General features: G+C 38.2%; 1 protein-coding gene across 1 annotated transcript in view; it reads left to right on the plus strand.

The window, feature by feature from the left end:
- The window catches only part of Myo3a (myosin IIIA), a 256799-nt gene that overhangs the window by 164580 nt on the left and 76188 nt on the right, over window positions 1-16031 (plus strand). The window contains exons 17-18 of the mRNA XM_008831744.1: window positions 843-1053; window positions 2968-3112. Of these exons, the coding sequence (XP_008829966.1) occupies window positions 843-1053; window positions 2968-3112 (356 nt within the window). The remainder of the gene's footprint in view (window positions 1-842; window positions 1054-2967; window positions 3113-16031) is intronic.

Here is a 16031-nt window from a genome sequence, read left to right on the forward strand (position 1 = left end):
ACATATTCAGTAACACACTCCAGGGCACGAGTATATCTGGTTCACAAGTGGCTGCAAGTTTCTAGGTTCACAGTTGAGTGAATACGGTTATATATTATTGAACTCAGTATAAGCCCTGTAAGACAAAAAAATTGGATGAGTTTTTAACCTTTAAAAAAGATCTCCATTTCATTTTAGAATATTATGTGAGTTTATTACAGTTTATGCCCTCGGATAGGGAAAGGGCAAATTGGGGAACTTAACAGAGACAAGCACTCTTGCGCCATGGCTCAGAGCCAGCCAGGTCAGATGCTCCCGCATAGTCCCACCCATAGTCTCCCACAGTCTCATCCCAGGTCGGTAAATGCCCCTCTCCAGTCCCTGAGTAGTCCCGCCTCCACAGCAGGCCCTGCCGACCCCTGGAGGAACTAATCACCTGGGGGACAGCTGGGGTTGTGCTACATCATGCCTCAGCCCCAGCTTGGCCGGTGGAGACAAGAAAACCATCAGGAAGAGTCAGGGGGAACTGATGTTAAAGAGTAGTTAATTTCTAAACAATGAAATCGTCACATTTATGTAATATCATGTGTTGAAGTTGAATTGTAACATTTCCGTTTTCTGCTGGGCGAGGTGGGGCACACCTGTAATTCTAGCACTTGGGAGGCAGAGGCAGGCAGATCTCTATGGGATCGAGGCCAGCCTGGTCTACATAGTGAGTTCTACGTCAGCTGGGCTACAGGAAGACCCTGGCGCAAGAAAAATAAACAATCAATCAATAAATAAATAAGAAAGAAAGACATTTGTGTTTTCTGAAAGTGGTCTGATTTCAGGATTCCTTCTAACTCATTCTATTTGTTTTTCAGCGGCTTCTTTGCTTTGCATTCAGGCGGATGAGCTGCAGGAGGCTCTCACCTCCCACTGTGTGGTCACTAGAGGAGAAACAATTATAAGACCCAACACTGTAGAAAAAGCTACTGACATCAGAGATGCCATGGCTAAAACTTTATATGGCCGTCTCTTCAGTTGGATAGTCAATTGCATTAACAATTTGCTAAAGCATGACACATCGCCAAGGTAATAATTTCAACATAAGCATTTTCTCCAAATGTTAGGAAGAATATCTCTTTTGTAATTTTTGATTTGTGTCAGTCCTTTTGAATATGATTCTAATTGGTTTAATTATCAAAGTTGTATTTCAATGGATATTCTTCCTTTCCTAGGCATACCATCCCAGTACTCCATGTAATATAAAATGCCTTGATTGTTATAACATAAAAAATTAACAATGTGAGAAATCACAATAGAAAGTGATTTTTAAATGTGACATCATATTATCAGTTCAAATGTTCTTTTAATTAGGAAATATGTCAAGAAGTATATATCATTTTATACTTAATAAATATCAATTCAACAGTTCTTTGATCATGAAAATACAGAAAAACTTTCTTTACTTATTTGAACTCTCACTGCAGCCAGCCCTATAAAAATCCAATGAAAACTGAAACATCCAGGAATGTCTTCCAAATGTATACCTTTTACCTAATGGAAACAGTTAAGGAGGCTGGCCTCCCTTTGTTAGCTGTTCTCTTCCTGTTTAACTCTACATAGTATCCAGAAGGATGATAAACTGAAAATCCCATTGTAGTCTATCTGCTGAATAGTACTTTCCATCCACTAACCAAATCTATCCAAGTCCTAGATTTTTTTAAACTGCAGTTAGTTTAAAATAACTAAACCCAGATTAATGTCCTATAGTTTAGTTTCATTCTTTCAAAATAGACACCAGATTTGCTGCTATGTTATTTGAGGCAGGATCTCATTGTATAGCATAGGCTGGCCTATAACCCCTACCTCAGTCTTTCAACTATTGGGATTATAGGTGTGTGCCAAGACACTCAGATTAAAGTTTCAGAAAGCCCAAGCTTTTCACTCTGAGTTCAACCACTTCTTTTAAATTTGGGGAGCACCTCCAGTTTCTGCCTGCTGGTTCCACATCTTTTGAAGCATACAATGACCTACACTAACTTAATGGTAGACAAAGAGATATTTTTGTAGTTTCCTTTTTAAATGCACAGAAAAGTTACTTTCAGTATATTTGTTTTTTGAGAGAGAAGCAACTGGCCAAGTGTCTAACTTTCAGTAAACAGAATTATCCGCCTTCAATAGTATGAAGAAGCATGTGCTAGAATTATTCAAATGCAACGTGGTATTTAATTGTATTTTGAAGCTTTCTGGTTTTATTTCTGGGGGTGTTTTTGTTTGTTTGTTGAGATAAAGTCTCACTGTGTATCCCAGTCTGGCCTTGAACTGGAACTACTCCTGCCTGAGCCTCCTAAGAGATCTGTGTCACTATAACTAGCTTAAAGTATTTAATTATAAGATGAATTCCTAACAACATTTTTGTTATCATTTGTTTGGTATTTAAGTATGAGTGAGCAAATAAATGAAAAAATAACACTTCTTTAAGAATAATTAAGTCAGGACTGGAGAAATGGCTCAGTGGTCCCTTGCAGAGGATGTAGGTTCAATTCCACTCACATGGTGGCTAACAGCTGTCCTTAACTCCAGTTCCAGGGACTCTGATGCCCTCTTCTGACTCCCACGGGCATTGTACAACATAGGCGCACTTTCATACATGCAGGCAATACATTCATACACATAAAATAAACATAATAAAAATTTAAAAAGAATAATTAAGTCCTTTGTAGTAAGATGCCTTCATTGTTCTCCCAAAACGAAAGACTAAATGTATTCCTTAAAAGAACTTATGCCTCTCTGCCACAGTTTTGGTTGACTACGTTCGCAGTACTCTGAGTGCCAACCTGGTTGTTCTGTGGTGCTTGACTCACACAGGGCTGTGACTTCCCGCTTACAGCCTGTAGGGAGAAGTTTCTTACTTATGTTTAGTAGTATAAGAGCACAGGGGTAGTTTTTACAGTACAAGGAAAATACTTTTCCACTCAAAGAGCACTTCTTTTACTCTTCTAGCGGGGATGAAGAGCTGAGCATTGGCATTCTTGATATATTTGGCTTTGAAAATTTCAAAAAAAATTCCTTCGAGCAGCTGTGCATTAACATTGCAAATGAACAGATCCAATATTATTTTAACCAACATGTGTTTGCATGGGAACAGGTAAGTTAAAACACCCACTCTAAAGATACATGCATGTGTGTTAATGTGTAATTATAAAGATAAAGCAGTACCTGAGCCATGTATTTAAAGCCTTAAATGTTCAACAAAAAAGAAAGGATTTCCTTTTCTCTGTGCCCATAGTAAGAATGCAAAAAAGCTAGTCTGACTGGGTGTGATATGATATGTGATGCTCAAAGGCCTTCACTGAAAACGAGTATGATTTTCTTCAAAATTTAATGATTTTGAGCTCTTGAAAACAAAGAAATTTCCTCTGAAGTTTTAAAGAAGCAGATGTATCTAACCATATCTGCTTCTTTAGACTGCATTGTTGAAATTCTGTTTGAAATTTCAATGGTCGTCTACAGTGCATTAAACTTCAGGATGCTGGTATCTAGGCAACAGAACCTAAGATAATGGGTTTGATGTAAATGTCATGAAGCAGTAATTTTGTCAGGGTACAATGTGTAATTTATGATTCAGCTTCAAAAATATTCCTCCTTAGAGACAGCAGAGACTTACTTGAATCACATTTGGTAAAACTGTCATATTAAGAATATTTAAATTGTTTTAATATGTCTGATTCATACTTAATTCTGTTCAGTATGTCATTTATTGCCTTCAAATTATGTTATTTTGCTTTGTGTTTACTGATTAGAAATGATGTTTTAATTCAAACTTGATCTAAATTAGAGATGCATATTTTGTATTTTACAATGTTCAGACTTTCAGAATTTACTTTGAAGTTGCATTTTGGAAGCAGTGGTCACAGAAGCAAGCATATAGATCTTGGCCCTTTTTAATCTAAGGAAAAGACCTAAATTTAAGACAGACTTCATTTGTTCATCTCCATCCTTATACCAGGATCAGGCTCCGTTTAATATCCATTGCCTTGCTCTTCCTGCCCCTCTGGTCCCCTGTCCGGGGCTCTCCACTGTCATCTCCTAGTGCCTGGATGAAATTCACTTAAGATCTTAAAAGCAAATAGAAACCCAAAGCCTTTGCTACTCTCCTTATCTCTATGGTCAAGACCTTCACTCCTCCCTTACAGCTCAGCTCCAAGAAAACATTTCAGCATTCCTTTCCTTGCCTTGATTTCCTTCCTTCCTAGGTACACGGTGCACAGCATCTGGTTCAGTCTCCTTCACCACCCTGGAATGGCCCCAGCCTTATGATTGGTGATTAATACATTCTTGCCTTTTTCACAAGACCGTAAGCTCTTTTATGTACAAGATTAAGATCATCTTCTTAATTCTTTCAGTGTTTTTAGAAGCTAAAACACATGTAGCAAATGTTCGGTGAATATTAATTAACTTAATGTAATTTTGCTTTAATGTCACACAATACAGAATCCCTTCAAATCAGATATTAAAATGAGTGAACTTATTTTGTTGAAGGACATTACTGTATGGAACCAGTGCATCCTCATATATCTGTCTGATTAGTTAATGCCTTGCACTGGCAGACTTCTCTTGCTCTCTTTTTTGGGTAGAAATTAGAACATGGTTTTATTGGAATTAGCCTTAAACCAATGTGCAGATATATCAACAATTGTTGACAGTTACATGTTATAGAATGTCACTATTTGCAAACCACTTTAATTGATAGATTTTAATTTCATCCATGATAATAATGCTATTTTTCCTTTGAACTTAGAAAATGATCCTATAGGGACTTTGAGTTATTTTTGAGAGGTTTCAAAAAAGAACACCTCAAAATAATATCTCCCAAATGCTCTTCAGTGTGGGTTCATCCACTGGAGGCTTATCACCCTATCAAGAGTCTCACCCTTGAATGAAAGTGAATCTACCCTTTCCAACAGTCATCAATTGCCAGTAGTTCCTCAGATAAGGTTAGGGTTTCTTATCCATTTCCCCATGTCCATGCTGGAATTTTGTCTGGCTTGAGCATACATAAAACTTGTTCATGTTGTCTTAAGTTGATATGAGAAACTGACCAACTGGGAATTATAAAGAGGGGGTGAAGATATGGGAATGAATCTGAATACGATCAAAATATATTGTATGGCATTCACACAAAAATAATAAATAACATCCCAACACTCACACTTTAAATTTATTTAGGATCCATGATTATACAAAGCGCTCTGAAGAACTATGATCATCCCCAGTTCTTTCAGGTACCTTTTCCTGATTCATAACCTTCTGGGCCAGGTGACAAAGTATGGTCAGGTTGATGAATGTGTGATCTGGTAGACAAGGGGTTAATCAATGAGTCTCTTGATTTAATGAGTTGGGCACTTTTTTATGTTTCGCTCTGTTACTTCCTGTGACAGCAGAACATGTGATAACTAAGAAATGCTAATGGAAATGCATATATCATTTATCACAGATAAAGAACAAACACTGGTTTCCATGAGAAATGTCTGTTAAAACAAATCATTAACTGCAGTTATGCTGTAGCTGTCTCTTTGCTCAAATATAAAACCACAGACTTGGCTGAGAGCACCTTAGTTTAATGGAGCTGTTATTGCTTGCTGGCAGAAAACGGTGTTCTCAACTTTGTGAGATGTACAAACTATCAGCCAGGCGCTGGCCTCAAGCAGCATCTTCACAGGTGAAGCACTTGTCTTGCTTAAAACAAAAAAAAAAATTAGTGATCGTCCTATGACACTGAACTCTAAACAGTTGTCTGCTATGAAATGAAAATGCTATTTCAGTTAAGTTTTAATTCTGTTATAATGTTCAATGGACGCTCAGACAAAGTTGGTTATAAAGGTATTTTAAGTATCACTTTCCTGTTAGCTTTTGTTATAGAACAGAAGCCATAGATCGGTGTATCGGTCACATTTTCATCACTGTGACAAATACCTAAGAGAGCACCTTGAATGGTGGAAAATTTATTTTGTCTATGATTTCAGAGGGTTCTGTCCCCAGTTGCTTGGCTGATGTGTTTTGGGCAGTGACTCACAGCTGAAGTGGACAGCAGAGGAGTTTCTCACCTCGTGGCTGATAGAAAACGGAAAGTAAAATGGACTAGGGGGCTGCTATAACCCTCAAAGGCACATGCCAGTGGTCCTCTTTCTCAAGCTAGAGCTCATCTCCCACAGTTTCCATCACCTCCCAAAGTAGCACTTCCAATTGGAGCCCCAGCCTCTAGATGCAAGCCTGTGGGAGATATTTCATATTCAACCCATAGGACACAATCAGACATTTTTTTATTTTTTATTGACTTTTTGTGCATTTCATAACAATACATCTTGATCATATTTAGACTCTTCAGCTATCTCTACCCCTCACAGCCACTCCCACCCAGATTTCATGCATTCTGTCATATACTTTAAGGCATACTGAGTCAAGTTTGTGTCCCCAGATGTCCCTCAGTGTGAGTCCATCCACCTTGGAGCCTGGTCAGCCTATCTAACATCACTCCCTTAAGGAAGATCAACTCTCCGTCACCCAGCACTCATCAGTTGCCAATCATTCCTCAGCTAAGGCTGAGGATTCTTACCCATTTCTCTGCTTCTATGCTGGTCTTTGTCTGGTTTGTGTTTGCATGGGTCCTGTACATGCTGTCACTATTGCTGTAAGTTCATATGAGCCAGTTCCCAGCCGCCTGGAAAATTCTGTTTCCTTGTAGTCATCCACTACCCCTGACACCTGGTCTTTCTGCTCCCTCTTCCACAATGGTCCCTGAGCCCTGGGTGGCAGAGCTTTATTATAGGCGTCCTATTCAGAGACACGCAATCTGCGGTCTCTAATTCTCTGCACTTGAGCCAGTTGTGGTTTTCTGAGTTAATCGCCCTCTGTTAATCTGAGGAAGCTTCACTGATGAGAGTTGAGAGATGCGTTAATATTCTCTCTGCTTCCTTCTCTGCTGCGTTCCCTGAGCCTTAGGCGTAGAAGTTTCATTGTAGATGTATCACTTAAGGCTGGGCACATCACACACTTATTCTCTGCATTTGACCAATTGTGAAACTCTATAATAGTCTCCATCTGTTGCAAAAAGAGTATTGAGAGGTACACATGTTTGTCAATATGACACACAAGTAACATACAATTAGAAATTATGTTTGTCTAGGGATGTGACAGATGTAGATTTTGCTCTATAATCTATGACCTCTCCAGCCATGTGCATTTGGCTATGTTAACAGTACCACACATGAGAACACATGAGTTCTCTCTCATTGAGTGGGTTTTAAGTCCAATTAGACAGCTGTTGATTACCCCCAAGATAAAAGTGCTACTACTGCACTTGTAGAGATACTTTGCTGGGTCAGTCATTATTGTGGTTATCAGGCTTTATAGCTGGGGTTGGACCATTGATTGATTTTCTTTCTTAGCAGCTTACACAGTATCCTCTGATGCTATGAGAGCTAGCCTTCAGGTACGAGGCTTCCAGGTCATTTCCAACTCCACAACTGGCAGAGACTGCAGAGTGCACGTCCCTGGATAGGACTCCTACATTAAACCTTTGCCATCCAGGGTTCAGAAACCATTTCAGAAGAGGGGGAGGAAAGAGTATGTCAGGGTAGTAGATGACCACAAGGAAACTAGGCAACTAGGAACTTGCTCATATGAACTTACAGGAATGGTGACAACATGCAAACTCAAACCAGACCAAAACCCAGCATAGAACTGGGGAAATGGGTAAGAAGCTGAGGAACTATTGCAGCTAGTGAAGGAGAGTGGGTCTTGTTTAAGGGAGTGATGCTACATAGGACCAGGCTCCAGTGGATGCACTCACACCGAGGGACATCTGGGGACATAAACTTGACAAAATAGGCCTTAACAAACATATATGACAGAATGCATGAAATCTTGTGTGGTGGAGGTATTGGGGGCTCAGCTAAGGGAGGGGTCTAAATTGATTAAGATGTATGAAATGAAAAAAATTCAATAAAAACTATGTGTTGTAATAAAAATTATGGGTGAGATTCCTCTAAATGAATTGTTTTATTAACTGCACAGGTGTAACACTCACTTTCCACCTTCCCTGTGACATTTATGAAACATGACACACTGTTGACTTTTGTATTTTCCAAAAGATTCTTAGTTAATAGCTCATAGAACAGCAAGGTCATACAATTTCCATGAAGGAAACATGGTTTTACAAGAGCCTGCAATCTGAATTTCCACAGGAAAATAGATAGCCAAGGTTATACTTGTGTGTGTGTGTGTGTGTGTGTGTGTGTGTGTGTGTGTGTTTTAGTTTTCTTTCAAGTGAGAGAGAGAGCTCAACAGGGATTAAACTGTGGTAGGTTTGAGGTTCTGGGCAGTCACTCATGCCACATTAGAATGTGTACCCCCTTATCAAAATACTCCCATGCTGGGGCTGAGCTGACTTTTTTCCTCTGTTTCAGTTTTATACTGTTGTGTACACACTATGGTATAGAAGACACATACAAAAAAAATGAAACCTCAATAATCATTTACATTTCAAATTGGGGAAAAAACCACACAGAGCATAGTTTGAACGGGAACAAACACCAGTGTTCATGAGGCATCAGTGTAGGTATATCGTGCTAACAGGCATTGCTCCAGAACACTAAAGATCCACTCTGCCTCCTTATATGGCTCTTAGAACTTTGGATAAGCTCTTTTCATTTATTGAAGTGGCATATCTGACTAGCCACTAACTGGACTGAAGTTTGCTTTCAAATCGAAGCATTCTTATCAGTTTCTATATGGAAGTGTGTTTTTACATGTATTATTTACATATTCCCTGTGGGTTTAGAGCTGAAAGTCTTGTCATTTTATAACTATTTAGAGCACATATTGTAAACAATAACTGCAATTATTGCTCTGGCATCTCCTGCAGAAAGTGATGTGCGTGACTTTGCCTGCAGCTGTTCATGGCCTGAAGTTTAACGATTTTCACATTCCGATGTAGGCTTTGGCACATTATCTGTGGCAATTATAAGGAATGAAAGTACACTCGATATGTAATACCTACATTTTAAACTTTCTAACATTATAAAGTAAAAGGAATCAGTGAACTTATTTTAAAAAAAAACAAACCTTTTCTAAATAATTCCAAGTTGTCTGGCATAAGTGTGATTTTTATAGTCTAATTGCTTCCCTGCTAAATATATGGACATAGTGGTGATAAAATTTGTCTTATTTTAGCTTGCCAAATAATAAAGAACAATTTATAGGTATTTTTCTTTAATCATTAAGATCATCAAATGCATTTAGAAGCCTTTAATCCATAAATCTTCATTTAAATTTTCCAGCAAAGTTTAGTGGTTGAGATCACATCCAAATAGTCCTTAAATCTCTTACAAACTTAATATAGAAGCTTATAGCAGACAGTTATCCTAAGCGCCCCAGCAGCTCCTGATGGCTCACAAGGTTCCCAGGCTCAGGGTGTGTGCTGGGGATGGAACTCAACATGGAGACCGCTCTCACAGTCTGTTTTTCTTTTCTTGATAAAGCAGGACCAATATGACATGAGGCTTCCGTGGTGCTTCTTTTGATCATTTGATCACATTTTAAGTTTTAAAAAATTAGTAAAAATAATTATAATGAGGTGCCTGTTTGGCCTCCCTCTGGCATAGGGGCTGAGAACTTAGGGAACCCATCTGAGAGCACCTGGATCCTGCTGCCATGTGGTGAAGCCTTTGAGAGGGGACTGACCATATTCTAACCACTCCAACAGTTATCAAAGTGTCTGAGAACAAATCCTGAATCCATCACTCTCTAGTCCAGCCTTGGCAGACAAAAGGAAAATGAGGAAGAACCCAATAGAGGGATGCTTTTGGAAGCACTCATCAAGAAATTCCAATGGACTTTGATATGAACATTTGAAATTTGCTCTGTTCTTTCTTTTAGTTCCCTGTCTAGAACTTGTAATGCTAATTACTCTTTCCTTTACTTCTCCTTCACATCTCCTATTTACCAGTCAAGGACTTTCTTTTCCCTCTAAAGATAAGAGTTATGCAATTTGGGAGTCTTTTAGATAGACCCACTGAAGGGGTACCCCAATTGCCTCACTGTGTGTCTCTGTTCAGCATGGAAGAAGCCAGTCTGTGTCCCGATTCCTCATCCTCAGGTTGGGTAACCTCTTCAGAGGATGGTGTGATAAGAATAGGAGGTAAGAATTGGCTAGGCAGTTAGGGTAAAAACACCCCAAAGAACAGTAGCCAGTCTCTTGGCTAAAAGTCAAAATGTCCTTGGGCCTCTTAGTAACATACTCTATTCCAAAGGCCAAAAATGCCAAAAGTATTTGGGAGCTCTTATCTAATCCTTAAAAGATTTTAGGTTTACCTCTTCAGAGGGGGGAATGTTAGAGTAGCAAAAAGAAGAAAGAGTACATGAAGTTATCAGAAAAAAGTAGTGGTGAGATATGGGAGGAGTTAGAGGGAAGGGAGTGGGCACAAATTTGATCAAAACACCTTATATGCTTATATGTCTATATGAAATTCTCAATAAATTATTTTTAAAATAAAATAAAATGTGAAAAGAGCCCCATTCAAAAAAAATGAAAGAAAGAATACATGAAGTTGTCAGAAAAAATTGATGGGGAGATATGGGAGGTGTTGGAGAGGAGGGAGTGGGGGTGGATTTGATCAAAAAACCTTATATGCATATATGAAATTCTCAATAAAGTTTAAAAAAATAATTATAATGAAATATACAATTAGCATAGATCAATATAATCACTGGAATTTTCTTATATTTATTTGTTTTTAATTAACACACAAAGCAATGAATTTCATTACGGCATTTTCATAAACATTTTTGTCCACGCTCCTCCCGCACCCCTGCCTGCTCCCAGGGCATCTACTCGGCCACTACAGGCAGATGTTCATTGTCATATGTATTATAGAACACTCACCCACTCTCTCCAAAACCTTGTTTCCCCTCTCATGTGCCTTTCTACTTTATGACTTTAAAACACTCATACCCATATGTCTATACATATATAAAAACTAGACACTAGGATCCACGAGAAAACATGTAATGTTTCTCTTTCTGAATCAGCCTTATTCACTTAACATAATGATTAACAAATCCATGCATTTCCTGAAAGTTTCGTGACTACTTTTCTTTGTGGCTGCATCAAATTCCATTGTGTATACATACTTTTGCTCATCATTCATTGAAGGACATTTAGGTTGATTCTGTTTCCTTGCTGTTATGAATAATGCAGCAATAAACACAGATGTGGAAGGATTTCTGTTGTCAGATATATAGGCCTTTAGTCATATGCCCAGGAGTGGTCTAACTGGGTCATATGGTGGTTTTGTTTTGCTTTTTTTTGAAACCTTCACACTCATTTCCATAGTGACTGCACCAGTTTACACCACTGCCAACAGTGAATAGGGTTCCTCTTTCCCCACATCCTCAGTGCCTGTTGTTTTGTTAACTTCTTCTTTCTTATCATTTAAATACAATTTTTTTTAATTTTTTTTAATTATTTAATAACCACATGATTAGAAGCATTTCATTACAGCATTAACATATTCAATAACAATTTCCAGAGCAAAGATGTATCTCTTTCACAAGTGGGTGCAAGTATAAGCCCTGTAAGACATAAAATTGGATGAGTTTTTAACCTTAGAATTTGACTCATCCAACATGCCTCTCATTCCATGTGACCTAAGGAGAGAGAGTTGTCTTGTGAGGGCATTACCCACCTTACTCCATTTTGTTTCTTATGTGCCTTCATTTTGTAAATATAGTTATCAAGTCAACATCCCAACTGCTGTTTTATAACTGAATGCAAACCCCAATGAAATGTCAACTCCACACCCATTGGAATTGGTGGGTGTGTTTTCATGTGAACTGTAAGACTTCCATCTCAAGCCCACTACACAGAGACTCAAAGCATTGCTTAATGTACTTAATCTAAGACAGCAGAGATGCCATACTATCTTTTGACATTTGTAAAAAGCAATTTTCTGGTCACAGTCGCCCACCTTCTGAGCTCCTTGGCATCTGAGCATGAATACAAACTCGTCAGATAGACAGCCTTCCTCTCCCACTAGAGGCTCCATACTCTGCCATCCCTGTCACTGTCCACTGTGTTGTCAGCACCCTCATCCATTCCCCCCTGTCTGCCCTTCTGGTAAATCTAGTCAGCCAGAGGTCCCTGTTCCAGGAGTGTCAGATATATAGGCCTTTAGTCATATGCCCAGGAGTGGTCTAACTGGGTCATATGGTGGTTTTGTTTTGCTTTTTTAAGAAACCTTCACACTCATTTCCATAGTGACTGCACCAGTTTACACCACTGCCAACAGTGAATAGGGTTCCTCTTTCCCCACATCCTCAGTGCCTGTTGTTTTGTTTTCTTGATGATAGGCATTCTAACTATGGTGAGATGAAATTGTTAAAGTCATTTGTACTCTGCATTTCCCTAATGTGAAGCAGGTTTTACAGCGTCTGCTGACCATTTATGTTTCTTGTTTACAAAAACGTTCAGTCATTAGCCCATTCGTTGATTGGCAGTTTCAAGTTTCTGTTTAATTCTTCACTGTTCCTTGTGCAGTCTGGATATTAACTTCATGTCCGAAGTAACTGGCAAAGATTTTTCCCGTCCTTCTGGCTGTCTCATCACTCTGCTGACAGTTTCATTTGCCAGAATCTTTTTAAACTCATCCAATCTCATTTGTCAGTTCTTGAGATTATTTTCTTAGCTTTCACAGTCCTTTTCAGAAAGTTCTTGCTTATGCCTGTACACTGAAGTATTTTTTCCCCTGTTATCCTCTAGCAGTTTCAGAGTCTCAAGTTTTAGGATCGTGGATCCATTTTGAGGTGATTTTTGCACAGGGTGAGAGATATGGATCTAATTCCATTCTTCCATAGGTGCATAGACACTTTTTGCCAATACCAACCATTAAGCTGTCTTATTTCTAGTGTGTATTCTGAAACCTTTGCCAAAAATTTGGTAGACATAGCTGTGTGTGTTTATTTCTGGGTCTTCTGTTTTTGTATATGTATGTCTGTTTTGTGCCAGTCCCCTGTGGCTTTGTAGTATAATTTGAGATCAGATATTATGATCTCTCTAGCAGTGCTGTTTCTGCTTAGAATTGCCTTGGCTCTACATAGCTTCATATGCTTCCATACCAAATTTTTTAAGAGACTGCATTGAATCTATAGATTGCTTTTGGCAATATAGCCATTTTCATGGTATTATTTCTGCCAATCCATGAATATGGGAGATCTTTCCATCATCTACTGTTTTCTTGAACTTATTTTTTCAGTGTCTTAAAGATTTCGCTATAGAAATCTTCTACTTCCTTGATTAGGTTTATTCCCAGGTATTTTAATTTTTGAAGCTATTGGGAATAGGATTTTTTCCTAATTTATTTTTTGGTGAGTTTGTTGCTAGTGTATAGAAAAAGCTCCTGATTCCTATGTATTGATTTTATAACCTATAATTTTATTAAAAAGTTTATCAGACCTAAAGTTTTATTGTAGTGTCTGAGACTGTATCCTGGTTGTTAGAGTACTAGTCTTCCACACGCCAGGCTCTAGGCCCCAGCCTCAGTACTACATAAACAAAACATAATGGTACACACCTATAATCACAGACCTGGGGAGGAAGAAGCAGGAGAATCAGAATTAAGTTTATCCTTGGCTACACAGGAATTTCTAGAGACCCTGTTGTAAAATAAAATTTTCTGGTAGAATCCATAGGATATTTAAGTATATGATCATGCCATTGGTAAATGGGATAGTTTTATTTCTTTTCTCTCTTATGATTTATTTTTATTTTATGTGTATGAGTGTTTTCCCTGCATGTATGCTAGTGTACCACATGCTTGCAATGCCCATGGAGGTCAAAAGAAGGTGCCAGATATCCTTGAACTGTAGTTATGGATGGTTGTTAGCTGCCTTGTAGGTGCTGGGAACTGATCCTGGGTCTTCTGCAATAGCAACCAGTGCTCTTAAGCACTGAGCCATCTCTCCAGACCCCAACTTCTTTTCTTGTTTGTTCTGTTTATCTTTCTCCTGTTGTATTATTCCAGCTAAAACTAAAGGACAATATTGAGTAAGAGTGCAGAGCATAAGCACCTTTTTCCATCCCAGATTTTAGAAGAAATGTTTCTATATTCTTCCCCTTTGGTGTGATGCTGCCTATAGGTTTGCCATCCACAGCTTTGATTCTGTTAGGTATGTTCTGTCTATTGCTAATTTCTTCAGGGGTCTTATCATGAAGGCATGTTGTTTTGTCATGTGCCTTTTTCTGTATCTAGAAAGATTATTTGTGGCAGAGTGATGCCATATTATGTCTGATGTCTGGACAATGGATGCATGACTCTTAGCATCCATTTAAACCAAGAATGGGACCCAAACTATTCTGAGAACTTGTTCCTTCAGACTCCTCCCAGAACTGTGCCCTTGAACAGAGGTCTTGATCTCTTTACTGAAGCTGTATGTCCAGTATCACATGGGAAAAGAGGAACTTGCCTTATCAAAAGATTATGCCCTTTCTGACACCTACTGACCTTGAACAGAACATACAATCACAAAAAGTTGTTATTACTTTACTTCTATCTGTTGTTTACAACATAAATGGGATAGTCTGTTGCTTTCAATAATATTTGCTGTTGCTTTCAGCAAGTCTTATATTTTCATGACATATACACATATACATTATTCTGGCCTAAAGGCAAGGAAGGAGATGTTAAGACCACATGTCTAGGTTACAAGGGGAGCTCAAGCCTGGTAAACTTGTTTACATTATAAACAAACTGATATCATATTAATTGATCCCAAAACATATGGTTAACTCTTCGGTTACAAGGCTAGGTAAAAGTCATTCCCGAAATCGGTAACTTCTGGGTTTAAGTCTGTATATATGGTGCATTACCTTTATTGATTTTATGTTTAACCAACTTTGCACTCCTAGAATGAAACCAAGCTGGATTTTATATTTGATTTTCTTAATGTGTCCTTGACTTTGGAGTTGTTAGAGTTTTTTTGTCTGAGATACATTAGATTATTTTATTTCTTTTTTCTTTTTTACTTCAAAACTTTATTTTCTATTAATTTTTAAAATATTTTTACTAATCTTTGATATTTTTCATGCACTATATTTTGATTATATTCACCATCCCCTTGTCCAGCTCTTCCCAGATCCACCTACCATGACCCTGCCCAATTTTGTGTCCTATGGGTTTTCTTGCCCACTCACACTCAAAATGCAAAGAAAAACAGGTGCTGAAGAAACTCTAAGCCTTCTGATTTCCCTTGGCCTTTGATATGTATGGAGTTAGAATGACTTTCTGCCTCCCTGTCCTCTAAAGGGCAGTCAGGCAGTGAGAGCAAAATAGGGATATGTATGCTCAACACCACCCTAACGCCATTCAAGACGCTGCTCACCATCTGCTTTAAATGTATTTTTAATGTGCTGGACCGACTAAAGAGGTATAAACTTTGTGTTTCCACAGATACTTAAAAATTACCAAGCATTTTGTCATCGTTGTTGCTATAAGATGCAGTGTATTGTTTTAGGTGTGATCCTTTACTATAAATGCTTTACAAGCCCTGATTACAGCAATACTGGCTTTTAGCCTATGGTTTGCCTGAGTTCATAATAACAAGAGTATCTGAAGAAAACCAGTGTCTTCCAGCTCGCTCTTCTCCGCACTGTGTGACTTGCACAAAAGCATGTAGTTGATTTGACACCAACAAATAGAAATGACAGATGCATCAGTTTAAACCCTGCACTGTGTGACCTGCACAAAAGCAAGCAATGAATTTTGACACCAACAAATAGAAATGACAGATGCATCAGTTTAGACCTTAACCTCATGAACTTTCTATATAAAACAGAAAATTTCTCTTGAACTTTGCAGTTGTGATTTCATTATAAGCTGCCAGCATAATGTGGCTAATAGTAAAATAATTCTAGGTTTCCAGACTTTTCCCAAGGTTACCTTCAAAAGAAAGAGCTGTGAAACTTCAAAAATTATTTTCATATTTTTTTATAAACAGTACTAACTGTTTTT

This window comes from Nannospalax galili, unplaced genomic scaffold (genome assembly GCF_000622305.1).
Source record: "Nannospalax galili isolate Female #2095 unplaced genomic scaffold, S.galili_v1.0 scaffold14, whole genome shotgun sequence".
Lineage (NCBI taxonomy): Eukaryota > Metazoa > Chordata > Mammalia > Rodentia > Spalacidae > Nannospalax > Nannospalax galili.